Here is a 24648-nt window from a genome sequence, read left to right as displayed (position 1 = left end):
CTATCCAGGGGAAATATGTCTCTATATTATTAAAGAAATTGGTAATGGTCAAGGTTTTTAATTAATTCTCACTTTCTTGGTACAATAAGGAAGAGAACATTTGGAAGCTAGTGTTTCTATACTAATTGCAAAATGTTTGGCTAAACTATTATTTTTTTATTTTTTCGATTAACTATTTTAATGAATGAAATTTAAAATTATATTAATTTGCTTAAAGTTATTTTTGCTTAGATTAATTATCTTTTTTCCATATAGAACATGTTACTAAGAACAGCACTTGAGCAGATAAAGAAATGCAAAAAAGTTTGGAATCTCCTGAAAAAAACAGGTACAATGGGAAATGGATTTGCTAGCACATTTACAAAGTGAATTTATACTGAGGATCTAGGTCAGTAGTACAGTGTTTGCCTAGTGTGCATGAGGTCCTAGGTTTAATCCCCAGTACCACAAATAAAAGTGAGTTTATGATCTGAATAATAAAGTCACTAGAAACTTTGGATACCAGAAATTTGCACTGTACTTCATAACCAGTAAAATAATTCTTTTAGAATTTTTCCATAGTGTATGTTAGATTTTTTACTTCATACTGTAGTGAGAATAATACTTAGTTTCTAAGAAAGTATAATATTAAACTTAAAAACAGGCCATTATTGTGTAACATGATGTTATTACTCTTACATCATTAGATTTCACCTTAATCAAATTTGCCAGTAGACTTCAAATCAAATATTATATACTGCTAAATTTTGTGATTATCAAAATTGTTATAAGTCAATAGAATAGCTTCTTCCTGTTTCCTTAGTAGATTTTTGGCTTTTAGATTTTGTTCATGTTTTAGAATTCTTTTAAGGCAATGGATATTGAGTCAAATTATATGCTTTGTCAGGCTCTAAGGAAATAATCATGTTTTTCTTTTAAACTTTGAGTATACTAAATTATAATAAAAGATTTCCTAGAATTAAACCAAAGTAGCTTTTCTAGAATGAAACCTATTTGGTCATGGTCTTTCGTTATTTTAATATGTGGATGAATTATGTTCTTAGGATTTAGAGATTATTGGCCTGCTGTTTCATTTTTGTATATGTGTGATATCTTTGACATTTTTTAGTAATTAGATGTGAACATAAAACTCTTAAGATTTAATTAGTTTTTCAATCTATGACAGCCATTTAAATAAATAAGAACAGCAAAAGTCAAAATAAAAAGGCCTATAACATATCTACTATAGAAAATCTTATAAAAACCTAACAATACATGAAAACATGCTACATCTTTTTTTAAAGATTTATTTATTTTATGTATGTGAGTACATTGTTGTTGTCTTCAGACACACCAGAAGAGGGTAACAGATCTCATTACAGATGGTTGTGAGCCACCATGTGGTTGCTGGGAATTGAACTCGGGACCTTTGGAAGAGCAGTCAGTGCTCCTAACCACTGAGCCAACCACTTCAGCCCAACATGCTACATCTTTAAGAACAAAAACATGTCTTGTTTTACGTGTGCTTCTTTCAATAGCTACATTACTAATTATAAGACAAATCTGAATATATTCTAAGACACATAAGGAAAATAAAACTATCTGGTAGTTAAGCAAAAAATAGGAGTTAGTAACTGAATAAAAAAACTTGAGTATTAGCCGGGCATGGTGGCGCACGCCTTTAATCCCAGCACTCAGGAGGCAGAGGCAGGCGGATTTCTGAGTTTGAAGCCAGCCTGGTCTACAGAGTGAGTTCCAGGACAGCCAGGGCTACACAGAGAAACCCTGTCTCAAAAAAAAAACCAACCAAACAAACAAACGAACAAACAAAAAACTTGAGTATTTTTAAAAACAATAGTAAAAGGTATCTGAAAAATATCTTATACTAGGATGGTAAGGAAGAACTTCTGGAGAGGATAAAGATGAATATATAGACAAGAAAGAGGCTATTTATGAAGGTGACAGTGAAAAAGAATTTAGACATCATGCAGGAGTTGAAGAAGGGGGAAAAGAAAGTAGGGAAATGAAAAGAGGCAACAAGAAACAGATGTTGGAGAAAATGATTAAGACTCACAATACATGAGAGATCAAAAACTGCTCAGTACTTAGGGAATTTCTCAGCGATTGTTTTAAAAATTGAGCAGGACACTTAACCCACCCAAAGAGCCAAAGAATAGTTCCTGTGACCTTCCATCTACCTTTGAGTCCCTGTGGGTAATCTCTGACTTAGCTTGGGGTCTTTACCCCAAGAAAATTGTGAGTACTGTTAGGTTTTCATTTAAGATGTTTTTTAAAGACTTTTGCTGTAGAATAGATAGCTGTGATATGTGAGTCAGGTCTCCATAGATACCAATTATTTTGAGGGAAAAAAAGGAAAAAAGAAAAACTTCATACTAGAATCTAAACGACTGGAGCATTGCTTAGAGCAAAATACATATTCTCAGTGATTTTAGTTAATAAAAGTATGCCAGAATGCTAGCTGTCCCTCCAAAATCCTGTCTTCTCTCCAGGAGTACAACTAGATAATAGATGATAAAAGATAGATAGGTAGATAGATCAATCCAAGTATGTATAGTCTAACTGTGTGTGTATTCACACACACATACACACATGCACACACTCTCAAGGACTGAAGATAGAGCTCAGGGTAGAGTGTACCTACCATGTGAGGCCCTGGGTTTGATCCCTAACACTACAAACATTTATGTATACAATCATGCATCATACATAGCTTAATAATGTAACAGTTAAAAATGGATTAATTAGCCAGGCAATAGTGATGGCAGCAGCTTACACCTTTAATCCCAGCATGCAGGACACAAGCAGGTGGACCTCTATGTGTTCAAGGCCAGCCTGATTTACAGAGCAAGTTCTAGGACATCCTGGACTACACAGAAATTTTTTAAAAAAAGATTGTGTATACAACAGTGATCCTCATAAACTTATGTTGCCTAGTGACATAACGCTCTTGTATAAGTATTCTGCCTTTCTTCCCATTATTAAGTGGTCTATGGCTCTTTGATTATGTGTTTGTATGTGTGTGTATGCTTACATATACAATCACTAGGGAATTTCAAATGAATACCATACTAAGATACTTCTAGACACATTTAAATGACCAAATCCAAAACACTGGCAAAAACAAATTCCCTGACAATACAATGCAAAAGAACCCACACATATTACAGATAGAAATGTGGTATAGTCACTCTGGAAATTTGGAGCTCTTATAAAAATTAAACATAATATTACCAGTATGACTCAGCAGTTGTACAATTTTATATTTACCCAATGAGGTAAAAACTTATGGCTACACAAGAACTTGTATTCATGTTTATGGAAGCTTTATTTGTAATTATCCAAACTTAAAAGCACCTAATGTATCCTTCAATATAAGTGAATTGATCAACAAAATATGGTACATTTCATATACAGAACATTATTAAGCACTAAAAAGATAAATACCAAGCCAGAAAATGATACAGAGAAATCTTAAATTCATTTTACTAAGTAAAGCCAGTTGGAAAGAGTACATACAAATCATGTTGTTGTAACTCGATGGGATTCTGGGAAAGGCAAAATTGTGGAAAGAGAAAAAAATCAGATATTGTCCATGCATTTAAGAAACAGGGTGAATATGTGGATGAGAGAGATTTCCCTGGCAAGAAAAATATTCTGTATGACCTGACAGTCATGGATAGATGTCACCATACATTGACCAGAGCCCATAAGATATATAACACATTGGGAACTCTAAAGCAAACCATGGCCTTTGGTTGAAAATTATGTGCCAGTGCTGGTTCATCATTTACAACTAATATACAAACGGGTGGAGATATAGTGGAGAGAGTCTGGGAGGAGTTAAAGGAACCCTCTGTATTTTGCTCTCAGTTTTGATAAACCTAAATTTTGAACCTAAAGATGTTTTGAAACTAATTGCGAGCCAGTGAGATGGTTCAGCAGGTAAAGACATCAACTGCCAAGCCTAAAGACCTGAGTTTAATCACTGGGATCCTGTATGGTACAAGGAGAGAACGGACTCCCATAAGCCATTCCTTAACGTCCACATATGCATGGTGGCACACACAAATAAACTGTAATAAGCTTAAAAATGAATAAAAATACAGAAGTGGATGCTCACAGTCAGCTATTGGATGGAACACAATGGAGGAGCTAGAGAAAGTACCCAAGGAGCTGAAGGGGTCTGCAACCCTATAGGTGGAACAACAATATGAACTAACCAGTACCCCCAGAGCTCATGTGTCTAGCTGCATATGTAGCAGAAGATGGCCTAGTCGGCCATCATTGGAAAGAGAGGCCCATTGGTCTTGCAAACTTTATATGCCTCAGTACAGGGGAACGCCAGAGCCAAGAAGTGGGAGTGGGTGGGTAGGGGAGTGGGGGGGAGGGTATGGGGGACTTTTGGGATAGCACTGGAAATGTAAATGAAGAAAATATCTAATAAAAATGAATAAATAAAAACTCATTGAAAAACTGCTAGGAAATGGCTTAAGTATACGATATTGTATTCAGAGTCATTTTTCCTTAAAATGTGATATGTTTTCACTGTGTAAATTTAAGTACCACTCTGTTTCTAAAATGTTTTACATAATTGTTTTTAAATATGTGTTTTTATTCCACTATTTTTATTTTCTTCTATGCCAACTGATATATTTTAGGTTTCTTTGACCAATTCTTTGTCTACCAATTGTGTTTGGCATTTTAGAGCAGATGTCAAAACTTTATTTATCTCATTAATAAGGGAACTGTTAAGTTTTCACATGTGGCTCAAAAACAAACACACAATTTAGAATTCTGAAGTAGAGACTGGATAAATGGCTCCATTGTTAAGAGGACTGACTGTTCTTCCAGAGGACGTGGGTTCTGGTTCTATTCCCAGCCCCCACATGGCCACTCACAACCTTAGGAATTCCAGTCTCAGGAGATCTAACGCTGTCTTCTGGCCTCTGCAAGCATCAGTCACCCAAGTAGCAGACAAACACACATAAAATTAATTAAATTATTTTTAAATAAAGTTATGAATAAATGCAAAACTATTTAGTGTTCAATTTTTCTCTCCATGTCAGAACACTCCTCATTCTTTAGGCAATATTAACTCACATTAATAAGTTTTCTATGACTTGTTGAGTTAAAAATAACTGAGAATCCATTTAAGTAGAGATATCTCTGAAGAGTACATTAGATAAGGCACTTATCCTCCTTCACAGTCTTTCACAATTTTTCTTGGCTAGTGTCCCATTCACTACTCTCATCTATAGTCCTGAGAATCTTAGAGAAATTGTACTCTTGATCACAAACCAGGCTAATTTTACTAGTTTTGCACTGATTACTTACATAGACACAACAAAATTGGCATATTAACCAAACAGACCTATTTACTGGACATGATAACACATACCTTTAGTTCAAACACTCTGGAGGCAGAGACAGGTTGATCCTGTGAGTTTCAGGAAAGCCAGGGCTATATAGTGAGACCCTGTTTCAAAAACAAACAAACAAACAAATAGCACTCCTCAACTTTACATTGTCTGTTACATAGCACTAAGCAACTACTAAGGCCACTTCTGAATACAAGAGCCAATAGGGAATCTCAGGATAGATTCCTGACACCCTCTTATAAGCTATTACAAAACTAGGTAAGGAACTCCGAGAAATATTGTCAGATGTCACTTGTCATGCTTACGAATTTGGGGGAAGTCCTCTTTCTTGAGAACATACAAACTTACCAAGCATTCTGAAAGTAAACTTACTCTCTCTTTTCAGAGCCTGTAAGTCAGCTCAATTCCCTGAGACACTTGCTTGATGAATTTACCAGAAATTCTACCATACTCCATAAATGGAACCTATCATAATCATCTTGTAGGATTGCATATATATCATTTTAATTATAATTCTCTAGGCAAGGCCTTAACTGTGCACTCAGGTTTTTCATTAATATCCTAGTTGGAAAAGCAAGTCAAATTCTCATGGAACAGTGCAAGTAACTATACTGTCATGAAAAGTAGGGGACTATCCTAGCTAGTTTATTGTCAACTCGATGCGAGTTAGAGTTATCTGTCAGGGACTAGCTTTACACCACAGGGTAAACTGAGGCAGGCAGCAAGTGTAGCATTGGCAATCAGGGCCAAAACCACTTTACTTTGGGCAATTTAACTCTTTCTATCTCTAGGGCCAGAAGCTGGTGACTTCTGATGATTTAACTCTTTCTTGCTATTCCAGGGTGCCAAAAGCAATTGGCTTCTGGCAGTTAACTCTTGTAGCAGGCAAAAAGAAACGTAGTCACTTGGGTTCTTTTCTCTTTGGCTGAGGCCACTCACTGGCCTGTCAAGAGGCTTGGAGTTCCTTAACTCTTTATGAGACAGAGAGAGTTGGAAAGAAAAGAAGGAAAGAAAGTCCCACATAGGTACATGCCTTTTCCCCTCTCATAGGTCTCTTTCTAGTATGCTGTCCCCTACACACACCAGCTCAGGAGCAAACTTCATTTCCTTGAGAAAGAGAAGCGCAACTTATTTTTCATTATTGTACATAATATGACTTTAACTATTTATTGCTATTTTGCGAGAGAGAATTCGTTTTATTTTGTTTTGCTTTTTTCTTTGAAATAGACTCAATATGTATCCAAGGCTGCCTTTTCAATTTGTTATCTTCTTGCTTCCTGAGTGCTGGAATTTCAGGCATAAACTAACAACCATTTGGTTTATATTTAACCTTTACTCAGAATTTCAAGTGGAAATGAAAATTTGAAGACTGCAGTTTCCATAAACACGCAGACAGAGCTGACAAGCAGAGATTGTGAACATGTGTGTTACACCTTGTATCACTGCAAGCCCCTACCCTGTGCTTTTCTCACTTTGTAGCTTTTGCTGGCCTTAGACTTCTGATCTTTTTTGTTGTTGTTATTTAATTTTTTTTAACTTAGTCACTTTACATCCCACTCACTTCTCCCTCCCTGTCACCTCCTCCCACAATCCTTACCCCATCCTCCCTCCCCTTCTCCTCTGAGAACTCCCAAGGGTATCCCCAGCCTGGCACATCAAGTCTCTGTGAAGCTAGACACACCCTCTCCCACTGAAGCCAGGCAGTATCCCACAGACAGGCAACAGATTTGGAATAGTCCCTGCTTCAATTGTTCAGGGCCCACATTGAAGACCAAGCTGCATATCTGCTACATATGTGCGGAGAGGCCCAGGTCCAGCCTGTGTATGCTCTTTTGTTGGTGGTTCAGTCTCTGAGATCCCCAAGGGTCCAGGTTAATTGACTCTGTTGGTCTTTCTGTGGAGTGCCTATCCCTTTCAGGACCAGCAATTCTTCCTCCTATTCTTCCATAAGAGTCCCTAAACTCTATCCACTGTTTGGCTGTGTGTGTCTGCAGTGAAGCCTCTCAGAGGACAGCCATGTTAGGCTCCTGTCTGCAAGCATTACAGAGTATCATTAATAATGTCAGGGATTGGTGCTCGTCCATGGGATGAGTCTCAAGTTGGGCCAGTTCCCTCCTTCCATTGACCTGTGATATTTATTTTGTTTCCACTTTTGAGAAAGATTCAACCATCTTCTCTTGTGTCTCCTTGGTATTTGGCTTCTTTGGGTCTGTTGATTATAGCGTGGTTATCCTGCACTTTATGGCTTATATCCACTTGTTGGGCTGCATGCCTGCCTCACTGCTGGGATGTGGAGTGCCACCAGCAATGTGTGTTGCTCAGGGAAGGCAGGACACAATCCAAGATAGGGTGTCTCAGCCCGTTTCCCCGAGTGAGAAACAGCAGGGGCTGGGACAGATGCCCTGGTTTTCAATTTCCCATGCCCCCAGATGCCACTGGGGACCTCGAGGAGTTGAGAATGGTGACTCTCAGGCTCCTGCAGCAAAGAGTTGGGAACAAGGGCCCTCTGGTCTGACTGGAGGGGCTGAAAGAGAGGCATTCTCCTGGAAATTTAGAAGCGGCTCTTTATGACAAAGTCCCCCACCCCCACCCCGTGGTGATCCTTGATGAAGGAGAGGGTCCTTGCTTGTCCAAACTGTTTTATTGTTATGGTGGATGCGAATGCATGTGTCTTACTCAGGGTGAACAAGGGATTAAATACCTTTTGCAGGAAGGGTTGCCCGGGAAGGAAAGCTCATTGGCTAAACACTCTCGGCCTATTTAGATACCTCATTAGCATGAAGAGATCTCTAGGTTTTTATGCTACCTGATTGGTTATTATGGTCCTCTCAATGGGATGTCATGTTACATGTTCCAGGACAGGTAGACCCTGGCTGGTAGCTGGTTCTGATGCCTGCCGTTCTCAATTATGAAAATTCCCTGGGGTTTTTGAACTTGCTTCTACCTTACCGGGTCTTCTGTCTGGTGGCATGATCCACTTGCTCCACATCCACTTATAAATGAGTACATAGCATGCATATCATTTGGGGTCTGGGTTACCTCATAGCATGCATATCATTTTGGGTCTGGGTTACCTCACTCAGTTCCATCCATTTTCCGGCACAATTCATGATGTCTTTGTTTTTAATAGCTGAATAGTATTCCGTTGTGTATATATACCACATTTTCTGTATCCATTCTTCAGTTGAGGGACATGTAGGTTGTTTCTAGTTTCTGGCTACTATAAATAAATACTTGAAAGAAGTCATCTCTTGGGTTCTGTGTTCTAACCTTCTAGCTATTTACAACCCTCTTTTTCTATATGTCTTTTAGTAGTAGACTGTGAATCAGACCACCTGGGAGTATAGTTCTCACACGCAGTAGTTCCTTGGATTTCTACAGGCAGATTTTTTTAACCTCTCAACCTTAATTTGCCCAACCTGGCCCAAACTTACTTTCTTTCTTCTTCAACCTCTTGAGTGCTGAGATCGCAGGTGTGTAGCCGACTCTTAACTTTATTTTCTGTATTGAAGAGTGGAGGAAACACTCTCTGCCCTGGATATATATTCCCTGGATGGGAATTCTGTCTCTCTAAAGAGTTTGTAAAAGTGGAGCTGTTTCTATATACCATGACTTTGAAGGTGTCATAGAGAACTGACCAATCTACCATTCCTAGGATATGCCCATCTAATTCCAACAGGAACACAGAAGGTAAACTGAAATGGATAAATGAATTGTGGTACACATCTGCAAGGAAATAGTATTCAGTGGTAAGCTGATATTAAATGTTTTTTGCTAAGTTAAAAATTGCCAGACTATATCTATATAGATTATATGGATATAATCACATTTCTGATTGTATATCCTGGAATAAATAAAAATATAGGAACCAAAAATAACTTTAGTGATGGCCAGACATTTTAAATGAGGCAGTATAAGACGTAAAATAGGACAAAGAGATGTTTGTAAGGAGCTGTGATAGTATACACATATGTTTACATATGAATATATTATTAAAACCCATATAACTATATACCATAAAGAGTAATTTCACTGTATTCAATATAAAAATAAATCAGATAGTAGAGGGAACTACAGATAGAATTCACACTGTGATAAATGAATCTGACTATATAAAAAATCAACTGCACAAACATACCAAAGGAGCTTAGGAAAGAAAGCTGACTTACATAACTTTGAAAAATGCTGTTTTGATTTGGACATAAGGTCAAGGACAAAAATAGGATGCATAATACTGTGCTCTAGTTAAGAACTTTGATTATTTTCATTGGTATACTGGTTAGCAATGACATACATTCTTTACATGCATAGTCGTTTCTACTATAGCATAGCACATGTGTTACTAAAAATGATTCTACCATGCAAATGTGTGTGCTAAATTCTATGTAGCTGTGGGGGAAATTGGGTTAGGAATATACATGAGAACTTAAAGACACATAGCAGCCAAATAAAATTATAGTTTGGTATATGTTATGTTAAATAACTAAAACACATCAATACTACAATAAATATGCCATTTTGTGTTGAATAGACCTGATGGCTGCTTGTAGAAGACAATATCAAAAGGATTACAGCTTGTGAAATATGAAGTAATGGAAGGAGGAGTGTCTGAATTTGAGGGGAAGTTGTAGCAATAGGCAAAAACAGATATAGATCATAACACATGCAGTGCACTGAGGTGGCTGATAAAATTTGAGTTGTGCACTTCCATGTGTTTTATGTATTCCTATACAGCATAGCACATAGTTCTTTGCATTCTACATAAAGTAGTAGTACTTTACATAGAAATTGGAAAGTAAGCAAACACTTAATTTACATTATATGTGTGTAAATGTTCCCTGATATACCAATCATGTTAGAGCAAATTGAAACTTTCAAATATGTTATGCATATGTCTGTGTGCATATGCATAAGCACACAGGCACACTGATAATGTGGTTTTCATTATCTGTGTTTTATTTTCATTAATGTTGGAAAAAGTAAGTGGTTCTATATGGTTAGTAGATACAAGCCATTATACAAAATTAATTCTATTACTCTATTCTAGCAATATGTGATTGAAAAAACTTTTAAAATATCACTTTAAGTAATATCAAAGCCCATTAGATGTATAAAAATAAAACAATAAGGAAAGATGTAGAAGACCTCTATATGGACATTCTTAAAACACTGGAAAAATTTAAAGACCTAAATAAATGAAGTTGTGTGTGTGTGTGTGTACATATAATGTATAATGTTTATGGCCTAGAAAGATCACTATTATGCAGTTTTCTCTAATTTGGTCCATAGACTTCCAGTCAAAATCCCAGCTGATTCAATTGCATAAACTGGAAGGATGATATGAAAATCTTTATGGAGACACAAAGGGCAATTGTGAAAAAGATAGGTAGAATCCTAGGATTTAAATCCCAAGACAAAGAATGTATAATAGATTATCTAGAAATAAAATATAGAATCTAGAAATAAACCCACAAATAGTGATTTGATTTGCAACAATGTGCCTAATACTTTACAATGGGAAACAGGCTGTTGTGTTGCTCTTGTTTTATGTTAAAAATGTTGGGATAGACAGCAGCAGTGGTCGCCATCTTGGTCCGGGACCCGCCGAATTTAGGAAATTAGTCTGAACAGGTGAGAGGGTGCGCCAGAGAACCTGACAGCCTCTGGAACAGGCAGAAGCACAGAGGGGCTGAGGCAGCACCCTGTGTGGGCCGGGGACAGCCGGCCACCTTCCGGACCAGAGGACAGGTGCCCACCCGGCTGGGGAGGCGACCTAAGCCACAGCAGCAGCGGTCGCCATCTTGGTCCGAGACCCGCCGAACTTAGGAAATTAGTCTGAACAGGTGAGAGGGTGCGCCAGAGAACCTGACAGCTTCTGGAACAGGCAGAAGCACAGAGGCGCTGAGGCAGCACCCTGTGTGGGCCGGGGACAGCCTGCCACCTTCCGGACCGGAGGACAGGTGCCCGCCCGGCTGGGGAGGCGACCTAAGCCACAGCAGCAGCGGTCACCATCTTGGTCCGGGACCCGCCGAACTTAGGGAATTAGTCTGAACAGGTGAGAGGGTGCGCCAGAGAACCTGACAGCTTCTGGAACAGGCGGAAGCACAGAGGCACTGAGGCAGCACCCTGTGTGGGCCGGGGACAGCCAGCCACCGTCCGGACCGGAGGACAGGTGCCCGCCCGGCTGGGGAGGCGGCCTAAGCCACAGCAGCAGTGGTCGCCATCTTGGTCCGGGACCCGCCGAACTTAGGAAATTAGTCTGAACAGGTGAGAGGGTGCTCCAGAGAACCTGACAGCCTCTGGAACAGGCAGAAGCACAGAGGGGCTGAGGCAGCACCCTGTGTGGGCCGGGGACAGCCGGCCACCTTCCGGACCGGAGGACAGGTGCCCACCCGGCAGGGGAGGCGGCCTAAGCCACAGCAGCAGCGGTCGCCATCTTGGTCCCGGGACTCCAAGGAACTTAGGAATTTAGTCTGCTTAGGTGAGAGTCTGTACCACCTGGGAACTGCCAAAGCAACACAGTGTCTGAGAAAGGTCCTGTTTTGGGCCTTCTTCTTCGGCCAGGAGGAGGTCCAAATACAAGATATCTGCGCACCTTCCCTGTAAGAGAGCTTGCCAGCAGAGAGTGCTCTGAGCACTGAAACTCAGAGGAGAGAATCTGTCTCCCAGGTCTGCTGATAGACGGTAACAGAATCACCAGAAGAACAATCTCTAAACAGAATCAACTATAACTACTAACTCCAGAGATTACCAGATGGCGAAAGGTAAACGGAGGAATCTTACTAACAGGAACCAAGACCACTCACCATCACCAGAACCCAGCACACCCACTTCGCCCAGTCCAGGGAACCCCAACACACCTGAGAACCTAGACCTAGATTTAAAAGCATATCTCATGATGATGGTAGAGGACATCAAGAAGGACTTTAATAAATCACTTAAAGAAATACAGGAGAACACTGCTAAAGAGTTACAAGTCCTTAAAGAAAAACAGGAAAACACAATCAAACAGGTAGAAGTCCTTACAGAAAAAGAGGAAAAAACATACAAACAGGTGATGGAAATGAACAAAACCATACTAGACCTAAAAAGGGAAGTAGACACAATAAAGAAAACTCAAAGCGAGGCAACACTAGAGATAGAAACCCTAGGAAAGAAATCTGGAACCATAGATTTGAGCATCAGCAACAGAATACAAGAGATGGAAGAGAGAATCTCAGGTGCAGAAGATTCCATAGAGAACATCGGCACAACAATCAAAGAAAATGGAAAATGCAAAAAGATCCTAACTCAAAATATCCAGGAAATCCAGGACACAATAAGAAGACCAAACGTACGGATAATAGGAGTGGATGAGAATGAAGATTTTCAACTCAAAGGTCCAGCAAACATCTTCAACAAAATTATTGAAGAAAACTTCCCAAATCTAAAGAATGAGATGCATATGAACATACAAGAAGCCTACAGAACTCCAAATAGACTGGACCAGAAAAGAAATTCCTCCCGACACATAATAATCAGAACATCAAATGCACTAAATAAAGATAGAATACTAAAAGCAGTAAGGGAAAAAGGTCAAGTAACATATAAAGGCAAGCCTATCAGAATTACACCAGATTTTTCACCAGAGACTATGAAAGCCAGAAGAGCCTGGACAGATGTTATACAGACACTAAGAGAACACAAACTGCAGCCCAGGCTACTATACCCAGCCAAACTCTCAATTATCATAGAGGGAGAAACCAAAGTATTCCACGACAAAACCAAATTCACGCATTATCTCTCCACGAATCCAGCCCTTCAAAGGATAATAACAGAAAAAAACCAATACAAGAACGGGAACAACGCCCTAGAAAAAACAAGAAGGTAATCCCTCAACAAACCTAAAAGAAGACAGCCACAAGAACAGAATGCCACCTTTAACAACTAAAATAACAGGAAGCAACAATTACTTTTCCTTAATATCTCTTAACATCAATGGTCTCAACTCGCCAATAAAAAGACATAGACTAACAAACTGGCTACACAAACAAGACCCAACATTTTGCTGCTTACAGGAAACTCATCTCAGAGAAAAAGATAGACACTACCTCAGAATGAAAGGCTGGAAAACAATTTTCCAAGCAAATGGTATGAAGAAACAAGCAGGAGTAGCCATCCTAATATCTGATAAGATTGACTTCCAACCCAAAGTCATCAAAAAAGACAAGGAGGGACACTTCATTCTCATCAAAGGTAAAATCCTCCAAGAGGAACTCTCAATTCTGAATATCTATGCTCCAAATACAAGAGCAGCCACATTCACTAAAGAAACTTTAGTAAAGCTCAAAGCACACATTGCGCCTCACACAATAATAGTGGGAGACTTCAACACACCACTTTCACCAATGGACAGATCATGGAAACAGAAACTAAACAGGGACACACTGAAACTAACAGAAGTGATGAAACAAATGGATCTGACAGATATCTACAGAACATTTTACCCTAAAACAAAAGGATATACCTTCTTCTCAGCACCTCATGGTACCTTCTCCAAAATTGACCACATAATAGGTCACAAATCAGGCCTCAACAGATTCAAAAATATTGAAATTGTCCCATGTATCCTATCAGATCACCATGCACTAAGGCTGATCTTCAATAACAAAATAAATAACAGAAAGCCAACATTCACATGGAAACTGAACAACACTCTTCTCAATGATACCTTGGTCAAGGAAGGAATAAAGAAAGAAATTAAAGACTTTTTAGAGTTTAATGAAAATGAAGCCACAACGTACCCAAACCTTTGGGACACAATGAAAGCATTTCTAAGAGGGAAACTCATAGCTATGAGTGCCTTCAAGAAAAAACGGGAGAGAGCACATACTAGCAGCTTGACAACACATCTAAAAGCTCTAGAAAAAAAGGAAGCAAATTCACCCAAGAGGAGTAGACGGCAGGAAATAATCAAACTCAGGGGTGAAATCAACCAAGTGGAAACAAGAAGAACTATTCAAAGAATTAACCAAACGAGGAGTTGGTTCTTTGAGAAAATCAACAAGATAGATAAACCCTTAGCTAGACTCACTAAAGGGCACAGGGACAAAATCCTAATTAACAAAATCAGAAATGAAAAGGGAGACATAACAACAGATCCTGAAGAAATCCAAAACACCATCAGATCCTTCTACAAAAGGCTATACTCAACAAAACTGGAAAACCTGGACGAAATGGACAAATTTCTGGACAGATACCAGGTACCAAAGTTGAATCAGGATCAAGTTGACCTTCTAAACAGTCCCATATCCCCTAAAGAAATAGAAGCAGTTATTAATAGTCTCCCAGCCAAAAAAAGCCCAGGACCAGACGGGTTTAGTGCAGAGTTCTATCAGACCTTCAAAGAAGATCTAACTCCAGTTCTGCACAAACTTTTTCACAAGATAGAAGTAGAAGGTATTCTACCCAACTCATTTTATGAAGCCACTATTACTCTGATACCTAAACCACAGAAAGATCCAACAAAGATAGAGAACTTCAGACCAATTTCTCTTATGAACATCGATGCAAAAATCCTTAATAAAATTCTCGCTAACCGAATCCAAGAACACATTAAAGCAATCATCCATCCTGACCAAGTAGGTTTTATTCCAGGGATGCAGGGATGGTTTAATATACGAAAATCCATCAATGTAATCCATTATATAAACAAACTCAAAGACAAAAACCACATGATCATCTCGTTAGATGCAGAAAAAGCATTTGACAAGATCCAACACCCATTCATGATAAAAGTTCTGGAAAGATCAGGAATTCAAGGCCAATACCTAAACATGATAAAAGCAATCTACAGCAAACCAGTAGCCAACATCAAAGTAAATGGAGAGAAGCTGGAAGCAATCCCACTAAAATCAGGGACTAGACAAGGCTGCCCACTTTCTCCCTACCTTTTCAACATAGTACTTGAAGTATTAGCCAGAGCAATTCGACAACAAAAGGAGATCAAGGGGATACAAATTGGAAAAGAGGAAGTCAAAATATCACTTTTTGCAGATGATATGATAGTATATATAAGTGACCCTAAAAATTCCAACAGAGAACTCCTAAACCTGATAAACAGCTTCGGTGAAGTAGCTGGATATAAAATTAACTCAAACAAGTCAATGGCCTTTCTCTACACAAAGAATAAACAGGCTGAGAAAGAAATTAGGGAAACAACACCCTTCTCAATAGCCACAAATAATATAAAATATCTCGGCGTGACTCTAACGAAGGAAGTGAAAGATCTGTATGATAAAAACTTCAAGTCCCTGAAGAAAGAAATTAAAGAAGATCTCAGAAGATGGAAAGATCTCCCATGCTCATGGATTGGCAGGACCAACATTGTAAAAATGGCTATCTTGCCAAAAGCAATCTACAGATTCAATGCAATCCCCATTAAAATTCCAACTCAATTCTTCAACGAATTAGAAGGAGCAATTTGCAAATTCATCTGGAATAACAAAAAACCGAGGATAGCAAAAACTCTTCTCAAGGATAAAAGAACCTCTGGTGGAATCACCATGCCTGACCTAAAGCTTTACTACAGAGCAATTGTGATAAAAACTGCATGGTACTGGTATAGAGACAGACAAGTGGACCAATGGAATAGAATTGAAGACCCAGAAATGAACCCACACACCTATGGTCACTTGATCTTCGACAAGGGAGCCAAAACCATCCAGTGGAAGAAAGACAGCATTTTCAACAATTGGTGCTGGCACAACTGGTTGTTATCATGTAGAAGAATGCGAATCGATCCATACTTATCTCCTTGTACTAAGGTCAAATCTAAGTGGATCAAGGAACTTCACATAAAACCAGAGACACTGAAACTTATAGAGGAGAAAGTGGGGAAAAGCCTTGAAGATATGGGCACAGGGGAAAAATTCCTGAACAGAACAGCAATGGCTTGTGCTGTAAGATCGAGAATTGACAAATGGGACCTAATGAAACTCCAAAGTTTCTGCAAGGCAAAAGACACTGTCTATAAGACAAAAAGACCACCAACAGACTGGGAAAGGATCTTTACCTATCCTAAATCAGATAGGGGACTAATATCCAACATATATAAAGAACTCAAGAAGGTGGACCTCAGAAAATCAAATAACCCCCTTAAAAAATGGGGCTCAGAACTGAACAAAGAATTCTCACCTGAGGAATACCGAATGGCAGAGAAGCACCTGAAAAAATGTTCAACATCCTTAATCATCAGGGAAATGCAAATCAAAACAACCCTGAGATTCCACCTCACACCAGTGAGAATGGCTAAGATCAAAAATTCAGGTGACAGCAGATGCTGGCGAGGATGTGGAGAAAGAGGAACACTCCTCCATTGTTGGTGGGATTGCAGGCTTGTACAACCACTCTGGAAATCAGTCTGGCGGTTCCTCAGAAAATTGGACATAGTACTACCGGAGGATCCAGCAATACCTCTCCTGGGCATATATCCAGAAGAAGCCCCAACTGGTAAGAAGGACACATGCTCCACTATGTTCATAGCAGCCTTATTTATAATAGCCAGAAACTGGAAAGAACCCAGATGCCCCTCAACAGAGGAATGGATACAGAAAATGTGGTACATCTACACAATGGAGTACTACTCAGCTATTAAAAAGAATGAATTTATGAAATTCCTAGCCAAATGGATGGACCTGGAGAGCATCATCCTGAGTGAGGTAACACAATCACAAAGGAACTCACACAATATGTACTCACTGATAAGTGGATACTAGCCCAAAACCTAGGATACCCACGATATAAGATACAATTTCCTAAACACATGAAACTCAAGAAAAATGAAGACTGAAGTGTGGACACTATGCCCCTCCTTAGAAGTGGGAACAAAACACCCATGGAAGGAGTTACAGAAACAAAGTTTGGAGCTGAGATGAAAGGATGGACCATGTAGAGACTGCCATATCCAGGGATCCACCCCATAATCAGCATCCAAACGCTGACACCATTGCATATACTAGCAAGATTTTATCGAAAGGACCCAGATGTAGCTGTCTCTTGTGAGACTATGCCGGGGCCTAGCAAACACAGAAGTGGATGCTCACAGTCAGCTAATGGATGGATCACAGGGCTCCCAATGGAGGAGCTAGAGAAAGTACCCAAGGAGCTAAAGGGATCTTCAACCCTATAGGTGGAACAACATTATGAACTAACCAGTACCCCTGAGCTCTTGACTCTAGCTGCATATGTATCAAAAGATGGCCTAGTCGGCCATCACTGGAAAGAGAGGCCCATTGGACACGCAGACTTTGTGTGCCCCGGTACAGGGGAACGCCAGGGCCAAAGGGGGGGAGTGGGTGGGTAGGGGAGTGGGGGTGGGTGGGTAAGGGGGACTTTTGGTATAGCATTGGAAATGTAAATGAGCTAAATACCTAATAAAAAATGGAAAAAAAAATGTTGGGATAATTTTATATAAATATGGGAAAAACATTAACCTTGATCTCCCTTTACATCATACACACACACTGTATATATAAACATTGACTTGAGATAGGCTGAGCACATTGGCATATTCTGCAATCATGGCTACTCAGGAGGCAGAGGCAGGAAGACCACTTAACACTTAAGATCAGGAATTCAAGGCCATCCTTGGTGGTATGGTAAGATCCTATCTCAAAAGATGAAGTATCACAGTGTAAAACAATAAAATTTCTAAGGAAAACTGTAGAGGAATATTGTTAAAACCTTGGGAATGCAAATTATCAACCATATAAGAAAATAACAATAAAGTGCACTTTTATACAATTAAGAACTTGAGATTGTCAAACCTGGCTGTGGTGACATAAAACTTTCATTCTGGCCCTGGGGAGGCAGAGGCAGGTGGATTTCTGAGTTCGAGGCCAGCCTGGCCAACAGAGCAAGTTCCAAGGCTGCCAGGGCTACACAGAGAAACCCTGTCTCAATAAATAAAACAGAATAACAACAAAAAAGGGAACTTCAGGTTGTCAAAAGCCACCACTGAAAAAAAATACAAACCACAAATAGGAAGAAAACACAGGAATTTGACATATTTCAGACTATATAAAAAATTCCTATAGCTCAATACAAAATAGGCAAAAGAACATGGGAGCATCACAAAAGAAAATATCGAAGTAGTCAGTAAGGAACAGGAAAGATGCACTATATCTTTATTCATCAAGGAAATACAAATTAGAAGTAAAACGTGATCTACTATGTATTGATAAACCTCTGTTGTGTTAAAAATACTGACATGGCCACAAGAAACTTAGAGGAGAAGAGGCTATATCTGGGATTACAGTGCCAAAGGGATACTGTGCATCATGGCGGAGAAGGCATGGCAACAGGTAGGGCATTCCTGACAGCCGAAGTGGGAAGCTGATCAAATTTTCTTTTCTTTTCTTTTCTTTTTTATTATTATTAGATATTTTCTTTATATACATTTCAAATGCTATCCCGAAAGTTCCCTAAACCCTCCCCCCACTCCCACTTCTTGGTCCTGGCGTTCCCCTGTACTGGCGCATATAAAGTTTGCAATACCAAGGGGCCTCTCTTCCCAGTGATGGCCGACTAGGCAATCTTCTGCTACATATGCAGCTAGAGACACGAGCACAGAGAAGAAAGCACAGGAATTCGGGCAACCAAAGTCTGTCCCCAGTGAAATACATTCTCCACAAGACTCCATCTCCTAAAGGTTCCATAAACTATTCCAAAGAGTACACACACACACATCTTAGCAAGGGCTTTGCAGTCTCACCCATAAGCATATATTCAAGTATAATAAATGTATCTATTACTAATATGCACAAAAATCTTCACAGTATTTCTATTCATAAAAGCTAAAAATCTGAAACAACTATGTCAACAGAGGGACGAATTAAATAAATTGAATAATGTTTGTAGAGTAGAACACTGCAAAGCAAGAAAAGAAAATAGTCTCTGGTCCATGCAAAAATCTAAATGAAAATCACAGGCATTTTCATGAGGAAAATAATTCAAGCACAATAGGATATACTGGATTCAATTTGAAAAACTAATGTGTTGGGGTGGTTAGAGAGATGGATAAAAAGTCAAGAATACTTGATGATTTTAAGAGGATCTAAGTTCAGTTCTTGGCACCCATATTGGCAATTCATAGCCACCCATAAAGTCAGCACCAAGGGACTTGTTGACCATTTCTGGCCTCTGCAGGTGCCCACATACATGTAGCATACACTTGCACACACATACATCCAAGGAAACTACTTTATTTAAATCTTTGAAAAATGAATGTCATGCAATTCATCCATGAAAATGTATAATTCAGTAGACTTTACTGTATTCAGCTAAGTGAAACCACAGTCAGGTCGCATTCCATTACCTCGTAAAGAAACTTCAAACCTTTTATCAGCCCTTGTATTTTCTGAACCACTAATTTATGTTCTGTTCAAATAGATTTGCATATTCTGAATGTTTCATATATATCGAATCATATAATATGTATAGTTTGTGACTGGCTTTTACTTTAGACTATTTCATATTTTCAAAGTTCCCCCATGTTGTAGGGACTATCAATACTTCATTACTTCTCATAATCAAATATTCCATCTTATAAATATACTATTTTATTCATCTTTTGATCAATTGATCATTTAGCTTGTTTTTCTCTTATGATAGTTATGAGTAATGCTGTTATAAACATTTGCATAGAAGTTTTTGTCTGTACATCCTTTTACTTTTCTTGGGTATGTACCTAGAAGTGGAATTGCTAGTCATATGATTACTATGCTTAATCATTTGAGAAACTGCCAAACTATATTTCAAAGCATTTGAACAATTTTACATTCCCATTGACAGTACATAGAGCCTCAAATTTCTTTACCTCTTTGGCAATGTTTTTATTATTACTATCATCAGTATTATTTAATAATAATATTTTTATTATTATTATCATCATCATCATTATCAATATTATCATTATTCCAGCAGTCCTAGTGAGTATACTTATGATGACTTATGATTGCTTTGATTTTTCTGGTAATTTTTTCCCATGAAATATACTGTGCATGTTTTTCAGATGGCTATTTTCTACTATATAATTTGCCTCATAGTTCCAGAGGCTGGGGATTTAAAATCAATGAAGGCATGTAATGAGCGTATAACATGGCAGAAGGTGAAAGGGTGAGCTAATATGAAACAAGAAACAAAAGAGGAAGCTTAGCCTCATTTTATAAGAATCTACTAGCACAGTAACTAATCTAGAGCCTTCAGGGTGAGAATTCATTCACTTCTATGAAAAACGGCTTGATCCGTTCTGAGTTAATTTTTGTATATGGCATCAAGTACAAATCCAATTTCATTCTTTAACATGTAATTATCTACTTGTCACAGAAGAGTTTTATTTCAAAGACTAGTCATTCCCTATGAATAGTCTTATCTCACGTGTGGAAAGTTAATTTGTCATAGATACATGACTGCATTCCTGGATTATTGGTTAGATTTCATTGATGATAGGTCTGTCCTAATGGAAGTACCATAATATCCATCTTTTTGTTCCTTTAGTAAGCTTTGTAATCACAAAGTTTTAGCTACTCAATTTTTATATTCTTTCAAGATAATTTTGAGTATTCTAGGCCAGTTGACTTTCCATATAAACTTTGGAATCAGTTTGGAATTTTGGGGAGAGGATGTTTTGAGGCAGGGTTTCTTTGTGTAGCCTTGGCTGTCCTATAGACCAGACTGGCCTGAAACTCAGAGATCCACCTGCCTCTGCCTCCCAAGTGCTGAGATTAGAGGCGTGCGCCACCACCACCTCATGGCTTTTATTTATTTTGTAAGTATTGGCTTCTTAACTGTGTTAAATCTTCTAATTCATGAACATGGGATATTTTCCCATTTCATTATATTTTTATTTCAACTGTATTTATGTATAAGATATAGCAATACAGTATTCACTGATAAAATCAGGACAGTTAACATTTCCATCTCTGTATTACTTTGATTAGAGATTTCAGGCTCTACTCTTCTGATTATTAATATATGATTGATATATAGGATAGTATGATTTATGGTTACCTCACTGTGCCGTAGAACACTAGAACTTGCTACTTTTATCTAACTATATTTGAGAGGAACTTTTTAGATATGAATATACATTTTTCATACAATACTAAAATTCAGTTGATAGTTATTTTAACTGCCTGTGATATGGAAATTAAAACAATATGATGTAGTTTTCATGCAGTAACACTAAAATTCAGTGTCTGATACTCAAAATGGATCTTTTACTAATGATTTATCAATATAATACTACACATTGTCATTTTGAAAACATTAATTCCCTAATTATGAAAATTATTCAAACATTGGCATATTAATTTATCCAATAAAATACTTATATTTCTTACATATTAAAATTTTAGCAAGTGATATTGGTGTTTGTTAATATAATTATCTCAGAAAAAAGTTTCAAATGTTCTTTGGTAAATTGTCATCTCATAGTTATGAAGACAGTGTTTTAAAATTCAGACATTTGGACTGGAGAGAAACTCGGGAGTTAAAAGCACTGACTGCTCCTTCAGAGGATCGGGGATTCAATTCCTAGCATCCACATGGTGGCTCACCATCCATAGCTCCATTCCTGGGGGATCCAACACCTTTGTCTGGCCTCCACAGCTACCAGGCACACATATGGTCCACAGACATACATCCAGGCAAAGCACCCAGGAACTTGAAATAAAAATAAATTAAATTTTTGTTATTTTGACTTTGATTAACAATCAAAGTCAAATAAATAAATAAATAAAGCCCCTTTCAATATGGTCATTTAAAAAATTAATTCATGCCTTTGCTTGAAATTTCAATTTTTAACATTGGCAAAAATAATGCCATTGCTCATAAAGTAACAGTTTTCTCTTATTAATTTTAGCTAAAATGTTTAGTCAGGTACTCAAATTTGAATACCTGTGCCTTTTAATTTACTCTTTAAAGTAAAAATATACTTTAAAAATAAAGTACTAATTGGCACTTAGATTTTTTTTCCTATGATAGGGAAGCCTCAACCACCACTGGGACATTATAGAATCCCAAGGATACCAACATGAAGCATCAGCTATCAGACTCTTTACCAGACTCCAGAGTCTTTGCTTATATCTAAAAAAAACAAGTTTTTCATTTTCTCATTTCAAATCAGTTAAATATTCTGGGTGAAACAAATCACTCATTGCCTCTGACCTTTTAGAAAACAAATGTTGTGTTGAAATACTGTGTGCAGGCTCGGTCTGAACTTGTGTGGGCTGTGCTTTAGTGTATCTATAAATGACGAACTTGGATTCTGACATTAAACTTTCAGAGGTATACATGAGAACTAAAGAAGATAACAAAAGATCATCTGACTTTGTCATTGGCTTACTACCAGTCCTAAGTCAAGTTAGAAATCACCATTGGGACAAAGTTTTCCTAGGACTGCTCCAAAAATGTTTGGTATAAAGGCTTGAATTGAGTATGCTGTAGAATGCACTGCAAAGGACCCACACAGCTTCCTTATAACAGTTTTTCTTACTCTGGCCTTCATTCCACTGTTTCTAACAAGTGCTGTCCTAGAAAGTGTGACTGAAGGCCAGGAAAGAGTAAAAGAAAATAAAAACATCAGAATATGTTGCAAAAGTAAAACAACTGAAAAAGGATTCAAGGAATGAAAATGTTCTGCAAACAGAGAAACGTCATTTGGAAAATTCTGTAGGATTGGAAGGACCCACTAAAGTTTAATGACAATATTATTTAGGAGGTAACACATAACTGTGGGAGAATCATGTTCTAACTTCAACACTGACAATAACAGGTATAGAAGTTTGTTGATTGTCTACTGGCAGTGATTATAAAATATTATTACTTCACAGGTTGAAATCTGAAAATCCAAATTACAAAAATTCCTAAAATCCAAAATATTTTAGGACAGGCATAATGCCACAAGTGGAAAATTCCACATTTGACTTCATATGACCGGTCACAGTCAAAATAAAAGTGTCCTGAAAATATTATAAAAGCCAGATACATTGGTACACATATATATATAATTCCAGTACTTGAGAGGTGGGGAGTGGAGACCTGAGTACAAGGCCAACCTGTCTAAAAAAAAAAAAAAAGTGAGGGGAAAGCCAGCAAAATGGCTTGATAGCTAAAAGGGCTTGCTGCCCATCCTGATGACCCAAGTTTGATCCCCAGGACCCATGACATGGGTAGAGAGAACAAGCTCCTGGAAGTTATCCTCTGAATGCCATATGCACAAGTGCCTATGCACATACATATGCATACAAATAAATAGAAGGGAAAGGAAGAAAGGAGCAGGGAGGGGAAGGATAGAAAAGGCTAATATACAAAACTACCTTAGTGTTCTGCATAAATGTATAACAGAACATAAATGAATTTGTCTTTAGATTTTGTCTAATTCTCAATATATCTCATTGTAGATAATGTAAGTATTCAGAAATCTAGAAAACTGGATTCTTTCTGCTCCTAAACATTTTCAGAAAGGGGGCAGGCGGTATTGTGAAGCCGTTTCCTCTAGGATGAAAACTTTCCTTCTTGAAAGGAAGCTCATTAAGACACAGGATATTAAAGGAAATGCAACAATTAGATATTGAAGACAGGCTATGTATTCAAAGGCAAGTAAACAACAGGCTATCCTGGGCGGGTGGCTCACTAAGGCGCATGTAGGGAGGGCAAACAACAGGATGTTCTAAGGGAAAGTACAACATGCCTGCGGCAGGGAAACTCTTTATGCTCAGGAAGTAAATAACTCAGTAGCTTCAGAAAGTCCCTGAAACTGACCAAATGTACTAGGTCCTTCTTCCCCATGCATAAATAAGCAATGAGAACTGTTTAGAGACACTCAAGCTGAGCTGCCTGGAAGAAGCAGAGACCAGCAAGCTGCCTGGAAGAGGCTCAGAACAACCAAGTCTTCCAAGATTACAGGTGTAATCTTGCACTGTAGCGTGCCCCAACCACCATGTAATGCTACTGCATCCAGCTACTTCAAATAGTCATTCAATGAATGGCAAATAAAACTCAAGTATGGTGTGTAGCATGGGAAATAATATTCTTTTCATGATGAGAACCAAGATACATTATTGACTGACTAAGTGAAACAAATCTGGAAGCTCTTTTGCTCATAAAACTATTGTTAGTTCATGCAGCATTGTGTTTTCTGTTTGAGCCATGACAGTGAGTGTCGGCTCAAAGGATGCAAGCATATCTTAGCAATAGCACCAGAACCTTTTCAGGCCAGTTACAAGCA

The 24648-nt window shown here is 38.3% G+C and overlaps 1 protein-coding gene across 1 annotated transcript in view; it reads left to right on the top strand.

Moving 5' to 3' along the window:
* The window catches only part of Tex11 (testis expressed gene 11), a 220992-nt gene that overhangs the window by 182776 nt on the left and 13568 nt on the right, over positions 1–24648 (top strand). The window contains exon 25 of the mRNA NM_031384.2: positions 256–328. Within this exon, the coding sequence (NP_113561.2) occupies positions 256–328 (73 nt within the window). The remainder of the gene's footprint in view (positions 1–255; positions 329–24648) is intronic.

The sequence above is a fragment of the Mus musculus genome, chromosome X (genome assembly GCF_000001635.26).
Source record: "Mus musculus strain C57BL/6J chromosome X, GRCm38.p6 C57BL/6J".
Lineage (NCBI taxonomy): Eukaryota > Metazoa > Chordata > Mammalia > Rodentia > Muridae > Mus > Mus musculus.
Note: the sequence above shows the minus strand (reverse complement) of the source record. Positions and strands in the feature narration are given on the sequence as shown.